The following is a 21,023-nucleotide window of genomic DNA, read 5'->3' as shown; positions in this document are numbered from 1 at the left end:
CAAAGCGGCATCTAAAAAAATAAAAGAGTTAGCCAATTTAAGAGCTTGAACTCTGTCCAAAACCTCCTCGTACGAAGATTCTTTAATGAGCGACTTTTCTAGTTCTTCGAACCAGAAACACGCAGCTGTAGTGACAGGAACAATGCATGAAATTGGTTGTAGAAGGTAACCTTGCTGAACAAACATCTTTTTAAGCAAACCCTCTAACCTTTAATCCATAGGATCTTGAAAGCACAACTATCTTCTATAGGAATAGAAGTGCGTTTGTTTAGAGTAGAAACCGCCCCCTCGACCTTGGGGACTGTATGCTATAAGTCCTTTCTGGGGTCGACTATAGGAACTAATTTCTTAAATATAGGGGGAGGACAAAAGGTATGCCGGGCCTTTCCCACTCCTTATTTACTATGTCCGCCACCCGCTTGGGTATAGGAAAAACATCGGGGGGCACCGGAACCTCTAGGAACTTGTCCATCTTACCTAATTTCTCTGGAATGACCAAATTGTCACAATCATCCAGAGTAGATAATATGAAATTTAAATTTAAAAGTTACAATATCAGGTTCTGCTTGTTGAGAAATTTTCCCTAAATCTGAAATTTCTCCCTCAGACAAAACCTCCCTCCTGGCCCCTTCAGATAGGTGTGAGGGTATGTCAGAACAGATATCATCAGCGTCCTCTTGCTCTTCAGTGTTTAAAACAGAGCAATCACGCTTTCTCTGATAAGTAGGCATTTTGGAAAAAATGCATGCAATAGAATTATCCATTACAGCCATTAATTGTTGTATGGTAATAAGTATTGGCACACTAGATGTACTAGGGGCCTCTTGTGTGGGCAAAACTGGTGTAGACACAGAAGGGGATGATGCAGTACCATGCTTACTCCCCTCATTAGAGGAATCATCTTGGGCAATATCATATCTATGGCATTATTATCCCTACTTTGTTTGGACATTATGACACAAATATATCACATATATTTAAATGGGGAGACACATTGGCTTTCATACATATAGAACATCGTTATCTGATGGTTCAGACATGTTAAACAGGCTTAAACTTGTCAACAAAGCACAAAAAACGTTTTACAATAAAACCGTTACTGTCCCTTTAAATTTCAAACTGAACACACTTTATTACTGAATATGTGAAAAAGTATGAAGGAATTGTTCAAATTTCACCAAAATTTCACCACAGTAACTTAAAGCCTTAAAAGTATTGCACACCAAATTTGAAAGCTTTAACCCTTAAAATAACGGAACCGGAGCCGTTTTTACATTTAACCCCTATACAGTCCCTGGTATCTGCTTTGCTGAGACCCAACCGAGCCCAGAGGGGAATACGATACCAAATGATGCCTTCTATAAGCTTTTTCAGTGGTTCTTAGCTCCTCACACATGAATCTGCATGCCATGCTTTCCAAAAACAACTGCGCATTAGAGGCGCGAAAATGAGGCTCTGTCTATGACTAGAAAAGGCCCCCAGTGAAAAAGGTGTCCAATACAGTGCCTGCCGTTTTTATTAAAACAATCCCCAAGATTTAACAACTATTAAAAGTAATAATCTGCCAAATATACTTAGTAAAGTAATCGTTTTAGCCCAGAAAAATGTCTACCAGTTTTTTAAGCCCTAATGAAGCCCTTTATTCTTTTACTTAAACTAAGAAAATGGCTTACCGGTTCCCATAGGGAAAATGACAGCTTCCAGCATTACCGAGTCTTGTTAGAAATGTGTCATACCTCAAGCAGCAAAAGTCTGCTCCCTGTTTCCCCCAACTGAAGTTAATTCCTCTCAACAGTCCTGTGTGGAAACAGCCATCGATTTTAGTAACGGTTGCTAAAATCATTTTCCTCTTACAAACAGAAATCTTCATCTCTTTCCTGTTTCAGAGTAAATAGTACATACCAGCACTATTTTAAAATAACAAACTCTTGATTGAAGAATAAAAACTACATTTAAACACCAAAAAACTCTAAGCCATCTCCGTGGAGATGTTGCCTGTACAACGGCAAAGAGAATGACTGGGGAAGGCGGAGCCTAGGAGGGATCATGTGACCAGCTTTGCTGGGCTCTTTGCCATTTCCTGTTGGGGAAGAGAATATCCCACAAGTAAGGATGACGCCGTGGACCGGACACACCTATGTTGGAGAAAACAATTACCCTCTTCCCTGTACCGGGAATAACTGCCAGTCTGTACTGAGATACTTCAGTCTCCCCAGAAATAAATGACTGTACATACCTAAACGCTGAAACGCAGTATGAAGCTGTCCCACACAATGAAGATGTTCCCTTTCCTCACCTCCAGCACGTCTGTGGGGACAAATAGAGTCTTAGATAATATCTACTAAGACCATCAGCAGGGCAGCAATCAATATGGGAATCTCCCCAGTCCATTGCTGAAAAGCCAGAAGCTCTAGCCCTGAGAAAAAAATAGCACACACTGGCACCATTTAAAAAAAAAAATGAACTGTTGATTGAAGAATCTAAACTAACACCTCACTTTACCTCTTCCCATCACTAACACAGGCAAAGAGAATGACTGGAGTGGGAGGGAAGGGAGGAGCTATATATACAGCTCTGCTGTGGTGCTCTTTGCCTCCTCCTGCTGACCAGGAGGCGATATCCCATAAGGATGAAATTCGTGGACTCGTCCTATCTTGTAAAAGAAAACGTACCTGGCAATTTTTTTATTATTTTTTTTCAGGGACAGTCTACTCTAGAATTTTTATTGTTTAAAGAGATAGATAATCCTTTTATTACCCATTCCCCAGTTTCGCATAACCAAGTTATATTAATATACTTTTAACCTCTTTGATTACCTTGTATCTAAGCCTCTGCAGACTGCCTCCATTTCAGTTCATTTGACAGACTTGCATTTTAGTTAATCAGTGCTGACTCAAAGAACTCCACAGCAATGTTATCTAAGTAGCAAACATGAACTAGCACTGTCTGACATTTTTAAAGAGAAGAAGCAGCCTTCAAGGGCTTAGAAATTAGCATATGAGCCTACGTGGGTTTAGTGTTCAACAAACAATACCAAGAAAATAAAGCAAATTTGATAAAAGTAAAATTGAAAAGTTGTTTAAAATTGAATGCCCTATCCAAATAATGAAAGTTCTATTTTGACTAGACTGTCCATTTAACCCCCTTATTTCACCCTAACAGCGCTGGGCTTTAAAGTGATGGTAAATCCAAGCGAATAACAAACGCTAAGATTTACCATCACTAAAAATCAAGTGGAGTTTAAGTGATCACATCGCTAAACTCAGCGTCTCCGGCCGCCCATGGAATATCGCTCTATCAATAAGGTGACGTTTGTACCTCTAAACCAATAGCCATACATGTCAACTGACAGTGTTCTGTATGCACGCACGGCTATTAGTTTAGAGTTGCAAGCTTCGCTGCATGGGTAGAAGAGCAATGTGCTGCGGGAAGCCAGAGCCACTAAGCAATGGCACATTTAGGGTGTTTAGCACCCTTTTTTACATATATGGTCACTTAAACTGCATTTGATTTTTAGTGATGCTAGATGCTCGGATTTACCATTAATTTAACGCTGTTAAGACAGCATGGAACATCCTACCTTATACGGTGTACTGCAGCCTCGTCCTCCCCCAATCCGGCCTTAAAATTACAGACAATCGCGTGATTTAATTTTTCAGGCAAGTGTTTACAATCACCTGCCCCCCCAACATGAAGGGGTTAAAGTTTTAGTGCACAAATAAAAATGCAATAACCTAGTCCAAAAGTTAATCTCCTTAAACCCTTAGACAAAGTCTAGTGTATACTGTGGTGTCTAAAATGTCCCCTGGCTATGATGCAGGTTATAAAGTGTAATTGCTAATAGCCTGTGGGCTATGTGAGTGCCATATACAGCATCCTTACTTAACCAGCACCCACAATACTGTGCTTATACGCTGCAGACAGACTATGTCCGGTAGAGAGACCATCAAGTGCTGTGTAAATCACAGCAGAGGCTCCAAGTTAAGAGTGTACTGACGAACCAACAGGACGAAGCTAAAAGGACTGGTTCCCGGCGACACCTGTGACTAACTCCTCACTGCCTCATACTTCTGAGGGATAAAATGGGACTCAAAACAGTCTGAAAACCACTCCCAACAAATAATCTTGACCACCTTAATTCTTCGCCTTCCTTCCTGGGAGGCAGATAAGACTAACATTCCATAGAGGAGGGAGGTATTAAGTACTCTGTTTCAGAAATCTTTGCCTCCTCCTAGTGGTGAGGAGTTTAATTCCAAGGAGAAAGGGCTCATGGACACTAACCACCCCTATGAAAGAAATTGCATGCACTGGATGAAACAATATAGTATCATTACATTATTTTTACAATGCACATCTTTACAGTTAAACAGTAAATTAAGTAAATTTTGTTTGAATTGTACAATTAAGATTTCATGTACTAAAAAATAAAATAATCTTATCTGGACCCTGTAGCCAGCGAGAGACTCAGAAGAGCTCTCCCACCATACAAGAGATGCATCAGAGAGAAAGGACATGATTTAGATTTGTCAGCATGAACATGTTTTAATGCATCAGATCCAAATATTGAGCAACGCTCTCACATTTAGAATAAAAGGAGCCCGCATATCAAATATATACACTTTAATATTTGAATTGTTTACATGGTAAACCTTCAATGACATATCCAAACACAAGGTATCTCTCGCAGATAACAGATTCCATTTTTATGATTTTTAGGATAAACAAAAGGAGCAGCTTTTTTGTTTTAGAAGCATTGAATGGCCTTTGGATTGTTACACCCAAAAAAAGTAAAAAAAAAAATATATAATATTTTTACATATGTACATGTTCAAGCCACACAGGGATCGTTTTCTGAGGAACATATGACTGAAGAAAATGTTTGCTCCCATTCATTAATATTTTTTTGTATTTAATCATATAAAGAATTTAATCACCTAGCCAGTTTCAGAGATTATTTGAGAGTAGTTTCTCCCAATAAGAGATTATAACCTCCTTTGGTTCTAAAAACTGCAAAGCTTTATAGATGGGGTGTGACTATTTAAAGCAAAATATGTTTGAAAGAGATTATATATATATATATATATATATATATATATATATATATATATACACACACACATACATAAATATCATGAAATAAAAATAAATAAAAACTTATTGTGGGACAACAGAATACCACTGATGTGACCGCACACATCACATTAAATAGAAGACACAAAAAAAAAAATTAGATTCAGAAGAAAAATTAACAATTTCTCCATGTATAACAATGGGGGTTACAGCCCATCCCCTATGCTTCCACAAAATAGGCTTTCATATTAAATTATTTCAAATTTCAGTTTCTGTTCTTACAAAAGGGAAAAAAAAGAAAAAAGGAAGCAGGCTGTAATGAAGTTACAGCATTTTAGCAATAACTTACTCATGTTTAAGATAGGCTAATTTTTTTCTTAAAACCCCATTGAATGACTTATTTAGAAACACCTTTAATACTTTCTTTATAAGGATAATATAGTTAAAGGCTGCAGCAAGAACGGGCAAAATAGACAGAGAATTACCAGTGCTGTGCACCAACTGGATGTTATACATTTGTTGCAATGCCAGATATTTAGAACAATCGCTTAAAATCTTGCATCATATTTACAAGAAAAAAAAAATGAGAAGACTGACTAGAGTTCTTCAAATTACAATTCCTGTATTAAAATACAGTTTGATAAATCCAATCACGGAATCTTCGTTTTCATTTACAATGTGGTGGTGTGTGTTCATCCCATATTTTTTAGCTTAAATCTCTCAACCTAAACCAAATACTTTTATCAAAATATTCAAACTGATGCATACTTTGTCTCTTTTCCCTAAAATCACAAGTGAGGCAACAGGTAAACTTATTTTGATGTAAAACCAGCATTGAACATTAAGTGCAAAACAAATTGCAAAAATCTGAAGGTTTTAATATATTTACAAAGAACATTGATTAGCAAAACTGTTACTAGATGGACCATTTGTACAGCAGCTGCAACGGATATAAAGGCTTGATTTGTGTGGTGGTCCTCAGATAAAGATGAGCAAAATGTGAAGGATTCCAGGAAGAAAACGTGAGAGGGGGCAGGAACCATAAAAATACAAATCTCAAATGCCCCTTGTGGCAATATGTTGAAGACTTAACAACTTTGCCAAAATAGGGAACAGCAATGTACTGTTTTAGTTGCCCTTTAGGACAGCAAAGAGTTAAAATGTTGCAAATTAAACTCGAAATAAAGTCATTTTGTACAGAATTTTACTTCACAAGACCAATCTTCTTGGCTTCAGTTTCATAAATTAATAATCTCCACATTTTCACGATGAAAACTTCAGCCTCTTCATCGAGAACCTTAAGAGATAACAGAATAAAGGTTAAAGCATCATGGAGTATGCACAAGGGGCATCATTTTATGGTAATTTTACAAAATGGCAAACATTTGGTCATTTATTTCTAAAACACATTTTTGTAACAAAGATTAGATTTTTTTTTAAATTATTTTAAATCTGTATTTAGAACATTTTACATCTACCTAAGAACAGCTATGTTCTATGTTTTTACAAACTCCTTGAAGCCAGTATATATTTTACAGAGCAGTGCGTGAGGATTTTATCTCCAGTGTCTATAGAGGTAATTTACCACCAGTGTAGGGGAAACAGCTCTGTGTTACTAGAGCTGATGACGCAGGCACAGCTGTTTCATTTTAGACTTTTTTGTGCATCTTTGATACTCTTCTAAATTTAAAATAAATAAATTTATGCTTACCTGATAAATTATTTTCTTTCCTGGCAGGGAGAGTCCATGAATTCATTCATCACTGTTGGGAATACAACACCTGGCCACCAGGAGGAGGCAGACACCCCAGCCAAAGCATTAAGTATCCTTCCCACTTCCTCACTACCCCAGTCATTAAGCCAAGGAAAAACGAAAAAGTAGGAGAAACACTAGGGGTATAGAGGTGCCAGAAGATCAGGAAAAACGCTGCCTTAAAAATAAGGTGGGTTTGTGGAATCTCCCTGCCAGGAAAGAAAATCGGGCAAGCATAAATTTTGTTTTCTTTCCAATGGCAGGGAGAGTTCACAAATTCATTCATTACTGTTGGGAATCCAATACCCAAGCTAGAGAGAACACAGAATAAACAGGGAGGGGAAAAAGGCAGACAAACCTAAAATGAAAACACCACCGCAGGAAGCACTTTTCTCCTGAAGCAAGCCTCAGCTGAAGAAAAAAACATCAAACTTGTAAAATTTGGAAAAGGTATGTAAAGAGGACCAGGAAGCTGCTTTCCAGAGTTGCTCCATGGAAGCTTTATTCTTGAAAGCCCAAGAAGACACTGCACGGGTAGAATGAGCCGTAATCCTCTCAGGAGGCTGTTGATGAGCTTCCTCATAAGCCAAACGAATCACACTCCTCAGCCCAAAAACGGAGTAGCCACAGTGGCCTTCTCACCCTTGCGCTTACCGGCATACAAAACAAACAAGGAAGAAGACTGTCTAAAATCCTTGGTTGCACGAAGATATAATTTCAAAGCACGCACTAAATCCAGGTTGTGTAACAAACGCTCCTTCTGAGAGGAAGGATTAGGGCAAAAGGAAGGTACCAAAATTTCCTGATTGATATTGCGGTCAGAGACAACTTTAGGCAGAAAACTTAACTTGGTACGTAAAACAGCCTTATCCGCATAGAAAACAAGATAAAAGGGGATCACACTGCAAAGCAGATAACAACCCTGCGAGCAGAAGAGAAAGCCAGTAAAAATAAAACGTGTTTCCTTTGCTCACAGGCAGACTTTTTCAAGGGACATATAAAACATTGAATGTTTTATATGTCCCTTGAAAAAGTCTGCCTGTGAGCAGAGGAAACGCGTTGGGTGTTTTATACATATAAGGTGAATAGGACTGTCTTAATTGTGAAAAAGTGACAAGGTTGCTACATTAAAGCCGGAGCAAGGAAAGTGTGCCAGGAGCTGCAGGTCGGCGAGTGAGGAATCCTCTCTGCAACTGCTTACAGGCATAACCATCAAGCCATTGAGCTACGTGCACTTTGATCACTGCAATCTTGTAAATGTGTCTTTATGTATATGTGAATGTCCCCTGAATAAACTCTACTGTGAATCGCGGATGCGCTGTGTTTCTTGTCTTCCTTCTTCAAAAAACTGCCTTACCTGCATGAAAAATCAGATAAGGGGGCTCACATTGCAATGCAAAGAGCTCAGAAACTCTTCGCAGAGGCAATAGCCAATAAAAAGAGAACCTTCGAAGATAATTTAATGTCAACTAAATGCAGAGGCTTAAATGGAACCTGTTGCAAAACCATAACAACAAGATTTGGGCTCCAAGGAGGAGTCCCAGATCTAAACACAGGTCTGATCCTAATCAGAGCCTTAACAAAGGACTGCACGTCTGGAAGCTCAGCCAGTCTCTTATGCAATATAACAGACAGGGCTGAAATCTGTCCCCTCAGGGAACTAGCAGAAAGGCCCTTCTCTAGCCCATCCTGGAGAAAAGATAAGATTCCTGGCTAGCTTAACACGCTTTTCACCCCAGAATAAGCAGGTCCTCCACACCTTGTGGTAGATACGCCAAGTAACTGGTTTACGAGCTTGAATAAGAGTATCAATGACACTCTCGGAGAAACCTCTCTTGGCTGAGACTAAGCGTTCAATCTCCACGCAGTCAGCCTCGATCCCTCGACCCGTACCTGGGTAGCTTGGTATTGAGATGGAACGCCATGAGATCTATCTTCGGTGTCTCCCACTTGCGGGATGGAGAGACCATTCGACTGGATGGAAGGATTGGCTGCTGAGAAAACCCGCCTCCTCCTGGGTCCACAACCCGTGCCTTCCTGGCACCCCAAACCGCTCCCCATCCGGATAGGCTTGCGTCCGTAGTCACAATCTCCCAAGATGGTCTTAAGAAGCATGTCCCTCTGGACAGAGTCACCAAGAGAGCGATTCTCTCGAACGGCTGTCTAATACAATCTGTTGAGACAGATCTGAATGATCGCTGTTCCACTGCCTCAGCATGCACAGTTGTAAAGGTCTGAGATGGAACCTAGCAAAAGGAATGATGTCCATGAAGGAGGACACCATGAGACCAAATCACCTCCATACACTGAGCCACAGAGTGACCAAAGGAGGTCCGGAGGGCAAGACATGCCAAAGTTAGCTTGCAACGTGTCTCTGGTCTGTTAGACTAAATATCCATGAGGATATTTCTATTATAGTACCCAGGAATTCCACCGTGGTACTTGGGATAAGAACTCTTTTCCAAGTTTAACTTCCATCCATGTGATCAAAGACCACTGAGAAGGGACTTGGAGAATACTTTCGCAAGACGAAAGGATGGTACTTGCACTAGAATATCGTCCAAGTACGGGGCTACTGCAATACCCTGATTTCTAGCAACGGCTAGAAGAGCCCCCAGAACCTTCGTAAAGGATTCTTGAAGCAGTGGCAAGGCCAAACGTAAGGGCAATGAACTGGAAGTGCTGGTCCAGCAATGCAAACCTCAGGAACTGAAAGTGTTACCTGTGGATTGGAACATGAATGTAAGCATCCTTCAGATCTATAGTGAGAAATTTAAGCACTTTAGGTCCAGAATTGGGCGGAAAGTTCCCTCCTCCTTTGGGACCACAAAAAGGTTTGAATAAAACCCCAAACCTCTTTCTTCGTTAGGCAACGGGACAACTAAGGAGGATAGATCCCGAACGCACCCTAGAAAGGCATCCCTCTTTTCTGGTCTAGTAGACAGATTCAAGAGAAGGAATCTGCCCCTTGGCGGATGAGATTTGAAGCCTATCTTGTATCCATGAGATACCACCTCCAGGACCCATGGATCCTGTACGTTCTAGAACCAGGCGTCTAAAAAAAGCAACGGTCTGCCCTATACACGATCTGGTCCCGGATCGGGGGCCGCCCCTTCATGCCGATTTGTTTTCGGCAGGCTTCTTATTCTGCTTGGATTTATTCCAAGACTGAGCAAGCTTCTAAGTACTCTTGGGTTGCTCGGGCTTGGAGGAGGATAACAGTAAAGATGGAGCCTGAACCAAGATAGCGATTTCTCGCCTTCTGGCCCCTGCTACAAGAACCCCTAGGACATTCGTGAAGATTCTTGGTGCGATAGCAAGGCCGAAGGGCAGAGCTACGAACTAGAAATGATTGTCCAGAAAGACAAAATTAAGGAATTAAAAGTGATCCCTGTGGATAGTAATATGAAGGTATGCATCCTTCAGGTTGATCGTGGTCACGAATTTGCCCTCCTGAAGGATGGATCGAATAGTCTCCATCTTGAAGGACGGAACCTTTAGAAACTTGTTGAGACGGTCTAGAATGGGACAAAACGTTACCTCTTGCTTGGGAACCACAAATAGGTTTGAATAAAACCCCAGGCCCCTTTCTGAAGGGGGCACTGGGATAATCACTCCCATAGAGGAAATGTCCTCTACGCATTTTAGTAAGGCTGTTCTGTTTTCTGGATTCAAAGAAAGCCTTGACAACAGGAATCGTCCCCTTAGCGGACAAGTACTGAACCCTATTCTGTACCCTTGGGAGATCACATCCAAAACCCAGGGGTCCTGAACGTCCCGAAACCAAGAGTCTCAAAAAAAGGACAGTCTGCCCCAAGCATGATCTGGTCCCGGATCAGGGGCCGTCCCTTTGTGCAGATTTATTATCAGAGGAAGGCTTCTTGGGCTGCTTGCTCTTGTTCCAAGTCTAAGGAGGTTTCCAGGAACTCTTGGGTTGGTCAGGCTTGGAAGAGGTCTGTGACCTCTGTTCCTTGTTAGAACGAAAATTACCAGATTTGGCGGCCTTTGGATTTAGAATTCTTATCCTGCGGGAGGAAGGCACCCTTCCCCCCAGTCACCGTGGAGACAGAATCCAAGCTCGGACCAAACAGTGTCTTCCCCTTAAAAGGCAAAAGAAAAAGCCTGGATTTGGATACCATATCTGCAGACCAAGATTTCAACCAGAGAGCTTTTCACGTAAGGACTGCAAAACCAGATGACATTCAGGCGAACAATTTGCATAATTGCATCACAAATAAAGGAATTGTCTCTCTTGAGAGCCTTAATCCTATCCATAATGTCTTCTAGTGAAGTCTCAACTAGAACCATCGCCGATAAAGAGTCACACCAACTACTTGCAGCAGGTTGGAAGAGAAGCCCCATTTGAGAAAAAGAAAAAAAAGTCTACGGTACCCTTCCATCTTCCTGCCCATGGGGGCTCTAAAGGAGGTACTATCCTCAAGAGGGATAGTTGTAGCCATGCAGGCAGGGACCAGGAAAACCTCCGGAGTTCTGAGAGACACATCATAAACCCTATCTTAGTTTAGGGATCTTGGGTTCGTCAATCGGCGTAGGTTCTTGAACCAACAAAGTTGATAAAAAACCACCTTGAGTAAAAAATGCAGGTGCTAGAGTTTAAATCTAAATGAAACTTCCTCAGGTTCCGCCGGCTTCACCTCAGCAGAATCAGAGAGATCACCAGAAGCCACTGAGGTAAGTTCATCCTCAGAATGCTGCGATAACAAGGCAGGCTCTAAAGGGGCACTACCCAAATTTTAGTAAATATGTTTAACCTATCTCTTCCCAGCGACAGATCAGCGCAGCAGAAACAGTTGATTGTAACTGTGCTGCTAAGTCCACCGGTAAATAAATACCCCTGGATGGAGACTAAGTATTGTCGCAGGGCACTGCCGGTGCCTTTTGGGACAGGTACTGAGGGAAAAGAATTGGCATATCCTGGACTAGAGAGTCCTAAGAAGTGGAGGGCTCTTAGGACAGATTCCAAACAGAGAACAAAACTGTGCAGGGGGGGCAAACGATTTCTTTATCACAATATAAACACGTAATCTGGGATTAAAGTAGTAGAATCATCACGGACTATATCCAGATCCAACTCCATTTTGATATCAGATTACCCAACAAGTCAAACAATTTGTTAAAATTAAACTTTAAACATCTAAATTGCCCCTGCTATGACTGGGGCACTCACCACTCATCGTATAAGCGCTGCTCAGATAAAGACTGCAAAGCCACTAACTGGTGCTTCGATGGATGCAGATATGCAGCACAGCTACTCAGACTGAAAAACTGAACACTGCAACCCATGCAGCGCTGCAAAAACACGCCCCCGGACATTTAGAGAAGCGTGTGAAAACGCAGCTCTCTATAACCGCGGTCAGTGGAAAATATAAAACCCTCAAAAAAATTAACCCTCAAAAAAATTAACCCTCAAAAAAACCAGATATGCCCCACACATCAGACACATCTCCCATTAGAGTTCTCCCAAAAAAATTGTGCCCCCCATGTAATCACTGAGGTTCATACATAAGCTGCCGTCAAAGACACTTGGATCACATAAGGAACCCATCTGTTTGTCCCGAGACCCTCTAGGAAGCAACTACTGTAGGTGCCATCCAGTCACCCTTCTCAGTGCCCATCTTCTGCTGTGTCCCAGGGATAAACATAAAAGGCACTTACCCTTCAGAATTTCTGCTGCAGATATCCACAGCACTTCCAGGTCTGACAGTCTCATCTCTTCTGACAGGGATCTGAGGTAGAAAGGAAAGCAGTTTAAGATTACACTGGTTGCCAGATTGGGGTGTTGGCATAATCAAACTGGAAGGAGGCTAAGGAAGGTTCCTTGCAACATCCAGAGCTAACTTTCACCAATACTCTAAGAGAATTACATGGCTACATACAACCCTAGTCCTATATTGCAGTGAAACTACCCATTAAATGACTAAATACAATTTTCTTCAGAGCACTTTCTTCGTCCACCTCCAAGTTCACAAGGCAAAGAATGACAGGGGGAGTATGGGAAGTGGGAGCGATACTTGATGCTTTGGCTGGGGTGTCTTTACCTTCTCCTGGTGGACAGGTGTTGAATTCCCAACAGTAATGAATGGGTTTGTAGACTCTACCTGCCACTGGAAATCAATCAGTTTAACATAAAAGGCTTGTTTGAACCTAAAGGGCCATTTTAGTCGAAAAATGACATGCTCAAAGTCTGCTTGGGACCAGCAGTACTCTGCAGTTCTGAACAATACTTTAATCCTTGCAAAGGGGTTAAACACACAGTTAAAACACAGAGGAGCAGGGTCACAAATTAGAGCATATACTTGTTCAGCTATAATGGTCCTTTAAACTATAGCTGCACTACTGTAGAAGCAAACATTAACTTTACAAAATAAATATCCGAATACTGTTTTCAAGTTATAAAACTTACCATAGCAACATCATCCAGTATGCTCTGTGGTGAGCTGTGGGCCATTACCTAGAGTAAAAAGACAGAAATGTTACAATTCCCCATAAAATACCTTTTGAGGAAATATCTATTTAAAGATAGTGTTCTATTTAAGATACATTAACGCAAAAGGTTATTCATACCGAAATAAGAATTTGTTTCTAATTATGAAGCATGGATTGGTTGCACTATTAATCATTTTTGTAACAGAATTCCATTAATTCACTCAAAATTTCATGTTTCTGTAAGATTTTGGGCATTTTTTCTAGCTAAAGATATGCTTGGTTTTGCAGTTCTCAAAATGTGTGTCTGCAGAGATAACATGCCTCTTCTTCACATCAAAATTGTTATAAAATACTTACCAGATGATACAAGCACCTTGGGCACTCTGAGTAATTGTTGTGTTTTCTATATGTACTCAGCAATTACAATGTTAGAGTTGTATACATAGAGAGCTGTATACATCTGCAGAAATATTGAGAAATAGCATATTGCTTTCAGATACCTCAATATTTCAGAAACAATCAAATCAAGATCTGTATAGGATTGACAAAATGGGATTCCCTTGATTTTGCACCTTTGCATTAAAGACCGTCATATAGCCACATACACACACTTACACTATTTGTTTTTATAAGATGAATGGTGTAGAGAGAATAGTATTTTCACATATAGAACAACATTTTAAAAAATTTAAAATGAGTAAAATAAAAGGGGAAAAATCTAACCTTTGAACAAACAAAATCAACTAATGTAGCTTCTTCTTCACCAATATATTCTATAATCTTCTTGTTGATCCACGGCCTAATTCTCCGTTCCATTAATGTCTAAGAGAAAGAAAAAGAATATTAGAATAATAAAAAAAAAGCAACCAAATAATGTATGTTAACGCATGTCACACACAGTATAGCCATTAGGTTCATAGTCATAAAAAAAGATTAACTTATGAGCGAGCAGAAAATATAAAATGTATACACAAGTTTTACACTCTTCCTTAAATGCAAAACACTAAAATTATATTTACTCACAAAACACACTGGGTAAGTTGATAATTAAGCACAATACTGGCTGTAGCGTGGGCTATAACCAAATTTATTCTATTTTTGCCCAGAATGCCAGATAATCAATGATGTTGCACGCACATATGTATTTACACTTGTTCGTTCCAGGATTCATTAAACAAACCGTATCTCACAGTCAGTAGACAGGTGCATTCTGATGTTTCATTCACCTCTGAATGAGGTGGCTTTTCGTGCTGCTCGCCTATTTTCATTAGCGCATTTATTCTCGTGTAACAGCATTGCACTAAAACCTGATTTTCCACATGAATTAATGCTGCAACAAAAATCACTGAGCAGCAATTAATAGCCGCCTTCTGTGTTCGGAGGGGAACAAAACTTCTGAATGCACATATTATTCAGTAAATAAAGCACTAATGGAAAAAAATGCATTATCCTGACAGAAAACCACAAATCATCAACCACATGAAAATGTTCTATATTTTGGCCCATTTCCAAGTAACCCCTCATCGCTAAGGGACATGGACAGAATTGACAATGCCCTTATATCTCATAAGACACTCACTGAACCCCAACACCTCTTAGGAATCTCCATCTAAAAGGGTAGATAAGAAGGGACAGGAAAGCCTAGTAAGTACTGGACAAGATATAGAAACGGGCCAAGATATTGGAAATCAGACCACACACACACAACCTGAGAGCCTAGCTCATGACTACAAAGCCACCAAAAGAGTAATCTTTTTGTTTCATTTCAATGCATATAACTTCCATAATGTGCATACACAATAGAATGACATTTACAGAAGCACAAAAAATAGTGATTTCCCCCAGCCAGCATGGTAAGCTCAGCCCAAAAAAGTTAGGGGAGTATTTACAGAAAGTATTGAAACAATGTAATTGTCATTTAAGAAGCTATGCATCTTTAGACATGCTCAGTGAGTTACAATGAAAGAGCAGGCTCCTATGCATGGTTACAGATGCCTCTCTTTGCCATTACCATATAAATGATTTGGGTACCATTAAAACTACTTTGGACGAAGGTGCAAAAGGTTGATCAAGAACCTGCCTAAGGAGTTTCTAAAATAATTACGTAAGAATAAAAGGCAATCCCTAGAACACCTACCCCTTTACAACATGGCAACTTAAAGGACCCTCGCCAGAAATTGTGAGGCAAGTCTAGAGTACAAGAAGATCAAATGCAACAGCCTGATGTGACACCATACAAACTGAAATAAACAAAGAAGCTGCTAAAAAAAGGTAGCACAAACATGCAATAGAAATTTGCCAGTTCTGACTTTTTTTTTTTAAATTCTGGTCAAGAAAAGAATTTCAAAAATTGACTAAGTGTGAAGGCAATATCGCTTTCTGAATGATCTACCATCCAAAAGTATGAATTCTTTTGGAATTTTTGATGTTTTCAGATCTGTTTTCATTGGTAAGGTTGTCATCCAAATAAGTAGTCGCATACATGCCCTGTAATCTGAGCATTGTCTGAGGAGCTCCCAGAATCTTGATAAAGATCCTTGAAGCAATAGCCAACCTTAATGGTAGACACACAAACTGAAAAATTCCCATTAAAAAAACAACAACTTGGAATTAAGGGACATGAGAGAACCCACAGAACATAACTGGTTAAATCTACTATACAACTGGTGTGGGAAAACCATCCTGTGTTCAGACAGTCCGTTTTTACATTCTTATCCAAACACTGTCATTGCCTCAAAAACTCAAAATCAAAACTTACCTGATAAATTTATTTCTTTTTCGATACGATGAGTCCACAGATTTCATCCTTACTTGTGGGATATCACCTCCTGGTCAGCAGGAGGAGGCAAAAAGCACCACAGCAGAGCTGTATAAATAGCTCCTCCCTTCCCTCCCAACCCAGCCATTCGACCGAAGTTAGGAAGAGAAAGGAAAAGCCAAGGTGCAGAGGTGTCTGAAGTTTAACAAAAAAATAATAACCGGTCTCAATAGAACAGGGCGGGCCGTGGACTCATCGTATTGAAAAAGAAATAAATTTATCAGGTAAGCATAAATTTCCTTTTCTTTTTCAAGATACGATGAGTCCACGGATTTCATCCTTACTTGTGGGATACAATACCAAAGCTAAAGTAAACGGATGAAACGGGAGGGACAAGACAGGTAACCTAAACGGAAGGCACCACTGCACGAAGAACCTTTCTCCCAAAAAAAGCCTCATCTGAGGCAAAAGCATCAAATTTGTAAAACTTAGAAAAAGTATGAAGAGAAGACCAAATCGCAGCTTCGCAAATCTGTTCTACAGAAGCATCATTTCGGAACGCCCCAGAGGAAGCAACAGCCCTAGTTGAAGGATCCGGAAGTCTTTCATTTCAGGAGGCTGCTGTCCAGCAGTCTCAGATGCAAAACGGATGATACTCTGCAGCCAAAAAGAATGAGAGGTAGCCGTAGCTTTCTGACCCCTACGTTTCCCTGAAAAAACAACAAAGAAGACGATTGTCGAAATTCCTTAGTCGCTTGTAAGAAAAACTACAAGCACGGACTAAGTCTAAATTATGCAACAGACGCTCCTTCTTAGAAGAAGGATTAGGACACAAAGACGTAAACTTCTTGTTTAAAACAATTTCAGGAAGAAAACCAGGTTTAGTACGTAAAACCACCTTATCCGATGGAAAACAAGATAAGGAGAATCATATTGAAATGCTGAGAGTTCTGATACTCTTCGAGCAGAAGAAACAGCAACCAGAAACTAAATATCCATGGAATGCATAGGTTCAAATGGAACCCCTTGAAGAACTCAAAGACCTAAAATTAAACTCCAAGGAAGAGCAACAGGTCTAAATTCAGGCCCGATTCTAGACAGACCCGGACAAAAAGTTTGTACATCTGGAACATCTGCCAAACGCTTGTGTAACAAAATAGATAAAGCAGAAATCTGTCCCTGTAAGGAACCTGCTGACAACCCCTTCTCCAATCCTTGGAGAAAAGGCAAAATCCTGGGAATTCTAACCCTACTCTCCTTGGATTCACACCAATAAAGATATTTACGCCATATCTTATGGTAAAATTTCCTAGGAACAGGCTACGTGTCTAAATTAAAGTATCTACAACCGAATCAGAAAAACCTCGCTTAGATAAAATTAAGCGTTCAATCACCAAGCAGACAGCTGCAGAGAAACTAGTTTCAGGTGAAGGAAGGATCCCTGAATGAGAAGGTCCTACCTCAAGGAAGTTTCCAAGGTGGCAGGGACAACATGTCCACCAGATCGGCATACCAAATCCTGCAAGGCCACATAGGAGCAAAAAGGATCACTGATGCCTTCTCCTGTTTGAATCGAGAATAACTTGGGAGAAAAGAGAAAACGGGGAAATAGATATGCTAGACTGAAGGACCAAGAAGCTGCCGAAGCAACTATCAGCTCGGCCTGAGGCTCCCTGGACCTGGAACCGTATCTTGGGAACTTGGTATTCCGACAAGATGCCTTGAGAATCAACTCCGACAACCAGATTTGAAAATCAGGTTGGAGAATATTTCTGGAAGGAGTTTCGCACAGAAAAACCGCCCAGTTGTCCACATCTGGGATATGGATTGCTGAATGACGACAACAATGAGCCTGAAGAAAGGGGCCGAAGCCAACTGAGGCCAGATCTGAAGGGCAGTAAGGAGTGCCCTCAGCTCTAGAATGTCAATGGGAAGGAAAGACTCTGAAAATGAATTTCCCTGTAAAGGGAATCAAACCTGAGTTGACAAAGTCTAAAGCTGTTGCTCTAACCATTCTACAAATTCAGAGCACTGTAAAGCGCCCCAAAAGGCTCCCCATCCAAAAAAAGGCTGGCGACTGTTGCCACAATTACCCAGGAAAGACTGCGAAAGCATGCCCCCTGGGATAGACGATCCAGACACAACCATCATTGAGAGAGACCCTCGTCTAAAGTAGATACTGCAGTAGCAGGTGGAATTGAACTCCCAAACTCCTGCTTGCAAGCACGTAAGGCTCCCCACTAGACCACAGAGGTACACTCTGTGCTAGGATACTCAAGAAGATAAATCTGAATAAATTCCATTCCACTGCCTGAGCATGCGTAGCTGCAGAGGTCTGATATGAAATTGAGCATACGGTATGATGTCCATTGCCGCCACCATCAATCCGATTACCTCCAGGCACTGAGCCGACAGCTTAGGAGTGGACCGAAGGGCTCAACATGTGTTCAGAATCCTTGACTTTCTGACCCTTGCCAGAAAAATTCTCATAGAGACGATTATAGTTCCCAAGAAGGGTACCCTTGTCTTTGGAAATAAAGAACTCTTACTCAGATGTATCTTCCATCCGTGAGTTCTCAGGAAGGATAGCACAAAGTCGGTATGGGGGGACCTTGTTTGTAGACAAGATGACGCCTGGAATAGAATATCGTCCAGATAAGGCGCCATCAAAATGCCCCGCGGTCTTAGAACTGCTAGCAGAAACCCCAGAACCCTCGTGGAAATTCTGGGTGCTGTGGCCAGACCAAAAGGAAGAACCACGAACTGAAAACGCTTGTCCAGAAAAACACACCTCAGAAACCCGAGATGATCTCTGAACAGGAACATACAGATATGCATCCATAAGATCCACTTTCGCCATAAATTGACCCTTCTGAATCAAAGGATGGATGGTACGACTAATTTCCATCCTAAAAAAAAACAAAAAAAAACTATGAGAACTTGTATAGACTCTTGACGTCTAAGATAGGTCTGAAGGTTCCCTTAAACAACATGGTGTTAGCACCGCAGAGTACACCATTTGCCAGTAATTGATCCTGGGACCCCTGGTCTAATGCCAGTTGCCTTTTCTCCTGAACCACTGGAAGAGTCCCCTTTATAATTTATTAATTTGTTTTCAGACTTAGAGCATACATCTGACTAAAAAGGCCCTAATCAGAAGGCTCAGAGAGCTAGGACAGAGAAAGCTGAAACCTACGCTCCCCTTAAATAACCTCAAGGCAAAAAAAAATTTAAGTAAAAGATTTAGCCAATATGTCGTCATACCAATGACATTAGCAAAGTACACCGCTGGTTGCCATTGTAACCTCTGGAGTACATTTCTTCTCTAAGTTTTGTCCATAGAAACTTTGAAAAACCCAACTATCCACTGAGGGCATAGTAGATCTTTTATCTAAGAGGGAAACAACTCTTTCCACCCTAGGGAATGAGTACCCAGCCTCCATAGCCGAGTAGGCTATGGAAAACAACTCCTGAAACATATGGAATGGGGTGATAGCTGCAGCTGGTTACAAACTGCAAACATTCCGCTAGCTAGACAGCTACTACAGTTGGCTGTTTCCACTCTTACAACTTGCAGAATGCACTAGGAACACTAACACCGGTAACGCCGGAGTCGCCCCGGGAATCTGAAACCTAAACCTAACAACCGGAGGTGTGCAAGCTAAAAAACTGAAAGAAAAAACAACCTCAGGATCAAAATTAAATAACGTTCCATCCGTGAATGATATTCTCTCTCAGGCAATCCAGAAGTATCTTCCTCTTTCAGGTAACAGGGAAGAACCATCCAGAATATAAACTACTTAATCATTTAAGTTTCAAATCGAAATGATTAAAAATAATACCTCTAGTAAGGTTTACTTGTGGGGAAAAAAAAAAACAACCTATAATGTATGAAAAAAAAACTGCTGCTTAGAATTGCTAGCTGTCACCAGCCGGAAGAGAAAGCAGGAGCTTTACCTGGGTTCAAACCCTCCACCTCCTGCTTCAGGTGCGGAGGTGCTAAACACTACGCCGCATCTCCCCTTTTGCAGAACAACTCCAGGTGGAGTGAGAAAGGAAACGCAGAGCACTGCATGTGGCCATAAAGTTTAGAGGGACACTATAGTATTAGTGTGTGGCTTGTCAACAGCTTCCTAGACCGCAATGCATACATTCTTAATACAAAACTTTACACATACAAAAACGTTACTGTCTCTTTAAATGTTAAAAGTAACGCTGATTTTTGTGTGCTCAAAATCCATCCCAAATCACAAGGAGGATTAAAACCAATCAACATGTTAAATTTCATAATAAAAGTTCAACAAGAAAAAACATTACCGTCTCTTTAAATTTTAAAGGGTAACTTTTTTTTTTATGTAAAAAAAGTTATAATTTAATGTTACTCCATTAAACAATATCGCTACGACATAAAGGAAGCGATGCCTTGTGTAGCAACTCCAGATGGAGCTTGTGAGGAACCACAGAGTACATCATATGTGAATATACACTTTCAATATATGATGCAAATACTGTTTATTAATTAGGGGTCATGACTATATAACACGCATAACCACCGGGACTGTCTATGTAAACGAAGTATTACATTTGAGTGACAATCTATAAGTCTGAGGATTACTTTTCCCACAGTACACCTTCGCCTGCCACATACTAACTACTAAAGAAAAACCTCCTATCCTACCAGAAGAGATAGAGAGGAAGTGGCAAGTACTAAACGTAAATACAAGATCTCCCCTACTCCTTCCGATAGTCGGAAGTGAGAAAAAGGGGACGCTCAAACATTTGGTGCCATGCAAACGAGCCCTGCCCTACGTGAGCGTCCGTAAGGCGTAAAATGCCGGGACTGAAGAAAGAAAAAAGTGCGCAAGCTAACAGTGTGACGCAGCGTAGCCTAGCTCCGCCCATCGTGGGCGTATCGAGCTGGAGTTCCCGGGCAGCCTATGAGGAAAAAAATGGGGCCGGAACAGTATACACACTATAGTGCCGCCCATCCCCATA

At 40.8% G+C, this 21,023-nt stretch overlaps 1 protein-coding gene across 5 annotated transcripts in view; it reads right to left on the bottom strand.

Annotated features, from left to right (window-relative positions):
- Positions 1 to 4,605: 4,605 nt before the first annotated feature.
- RBM25 (RNA binding motif protein 25) overlaps positions 4,606 to 21,023 on the bottom strand; it is a 183,911-nt gene continuing 167,493 nt past the window's right edge. For all 5 annotated transcript variants that reach the window (XM_053697780.1, XM_053697778.1, XM_053697776.1 and 2 more), the window contains 3 exons: positions 13,994 to 14,092; positions 13,248 to 13,295; positions 4,606 to 6,367 (listed from right to left, as the gene is read on the bottom strand). In XM_053697780.1, the coding sequence (XP_053553755.1) occupies positions 6,275 to 6,367; positions 13,248 to 13,295; positions 13,994 to 14,092 (240 nt within the window). In that variant the 3' untranslated portion in view covers positions 4,606 to 6,274. The remainder of the gene's footprint in view (positions 6,368 to 13,247; positions 13,296 to 13,993; positions 14,093 to 21,023) is intronic.

Source organism: Bombina bombina, chromosome 1 (assembly GCF_027579735.1).
Source record: "Bombina bombina isolate aBomBom1 chromosome 1, aBomBom1.pri, whole genome shotgun sequence".
NCBI classification, from domain to species: Eukaryota; Metazoa; Chordata; class Amphibia; order Anura; family Bombinatoridae; genus Bombina; species Bombina bombina.
Note: the sequence above shows the minus strand (reverse complement) of the source record. Positions and strands in the feature narration are given on the sequence as shown.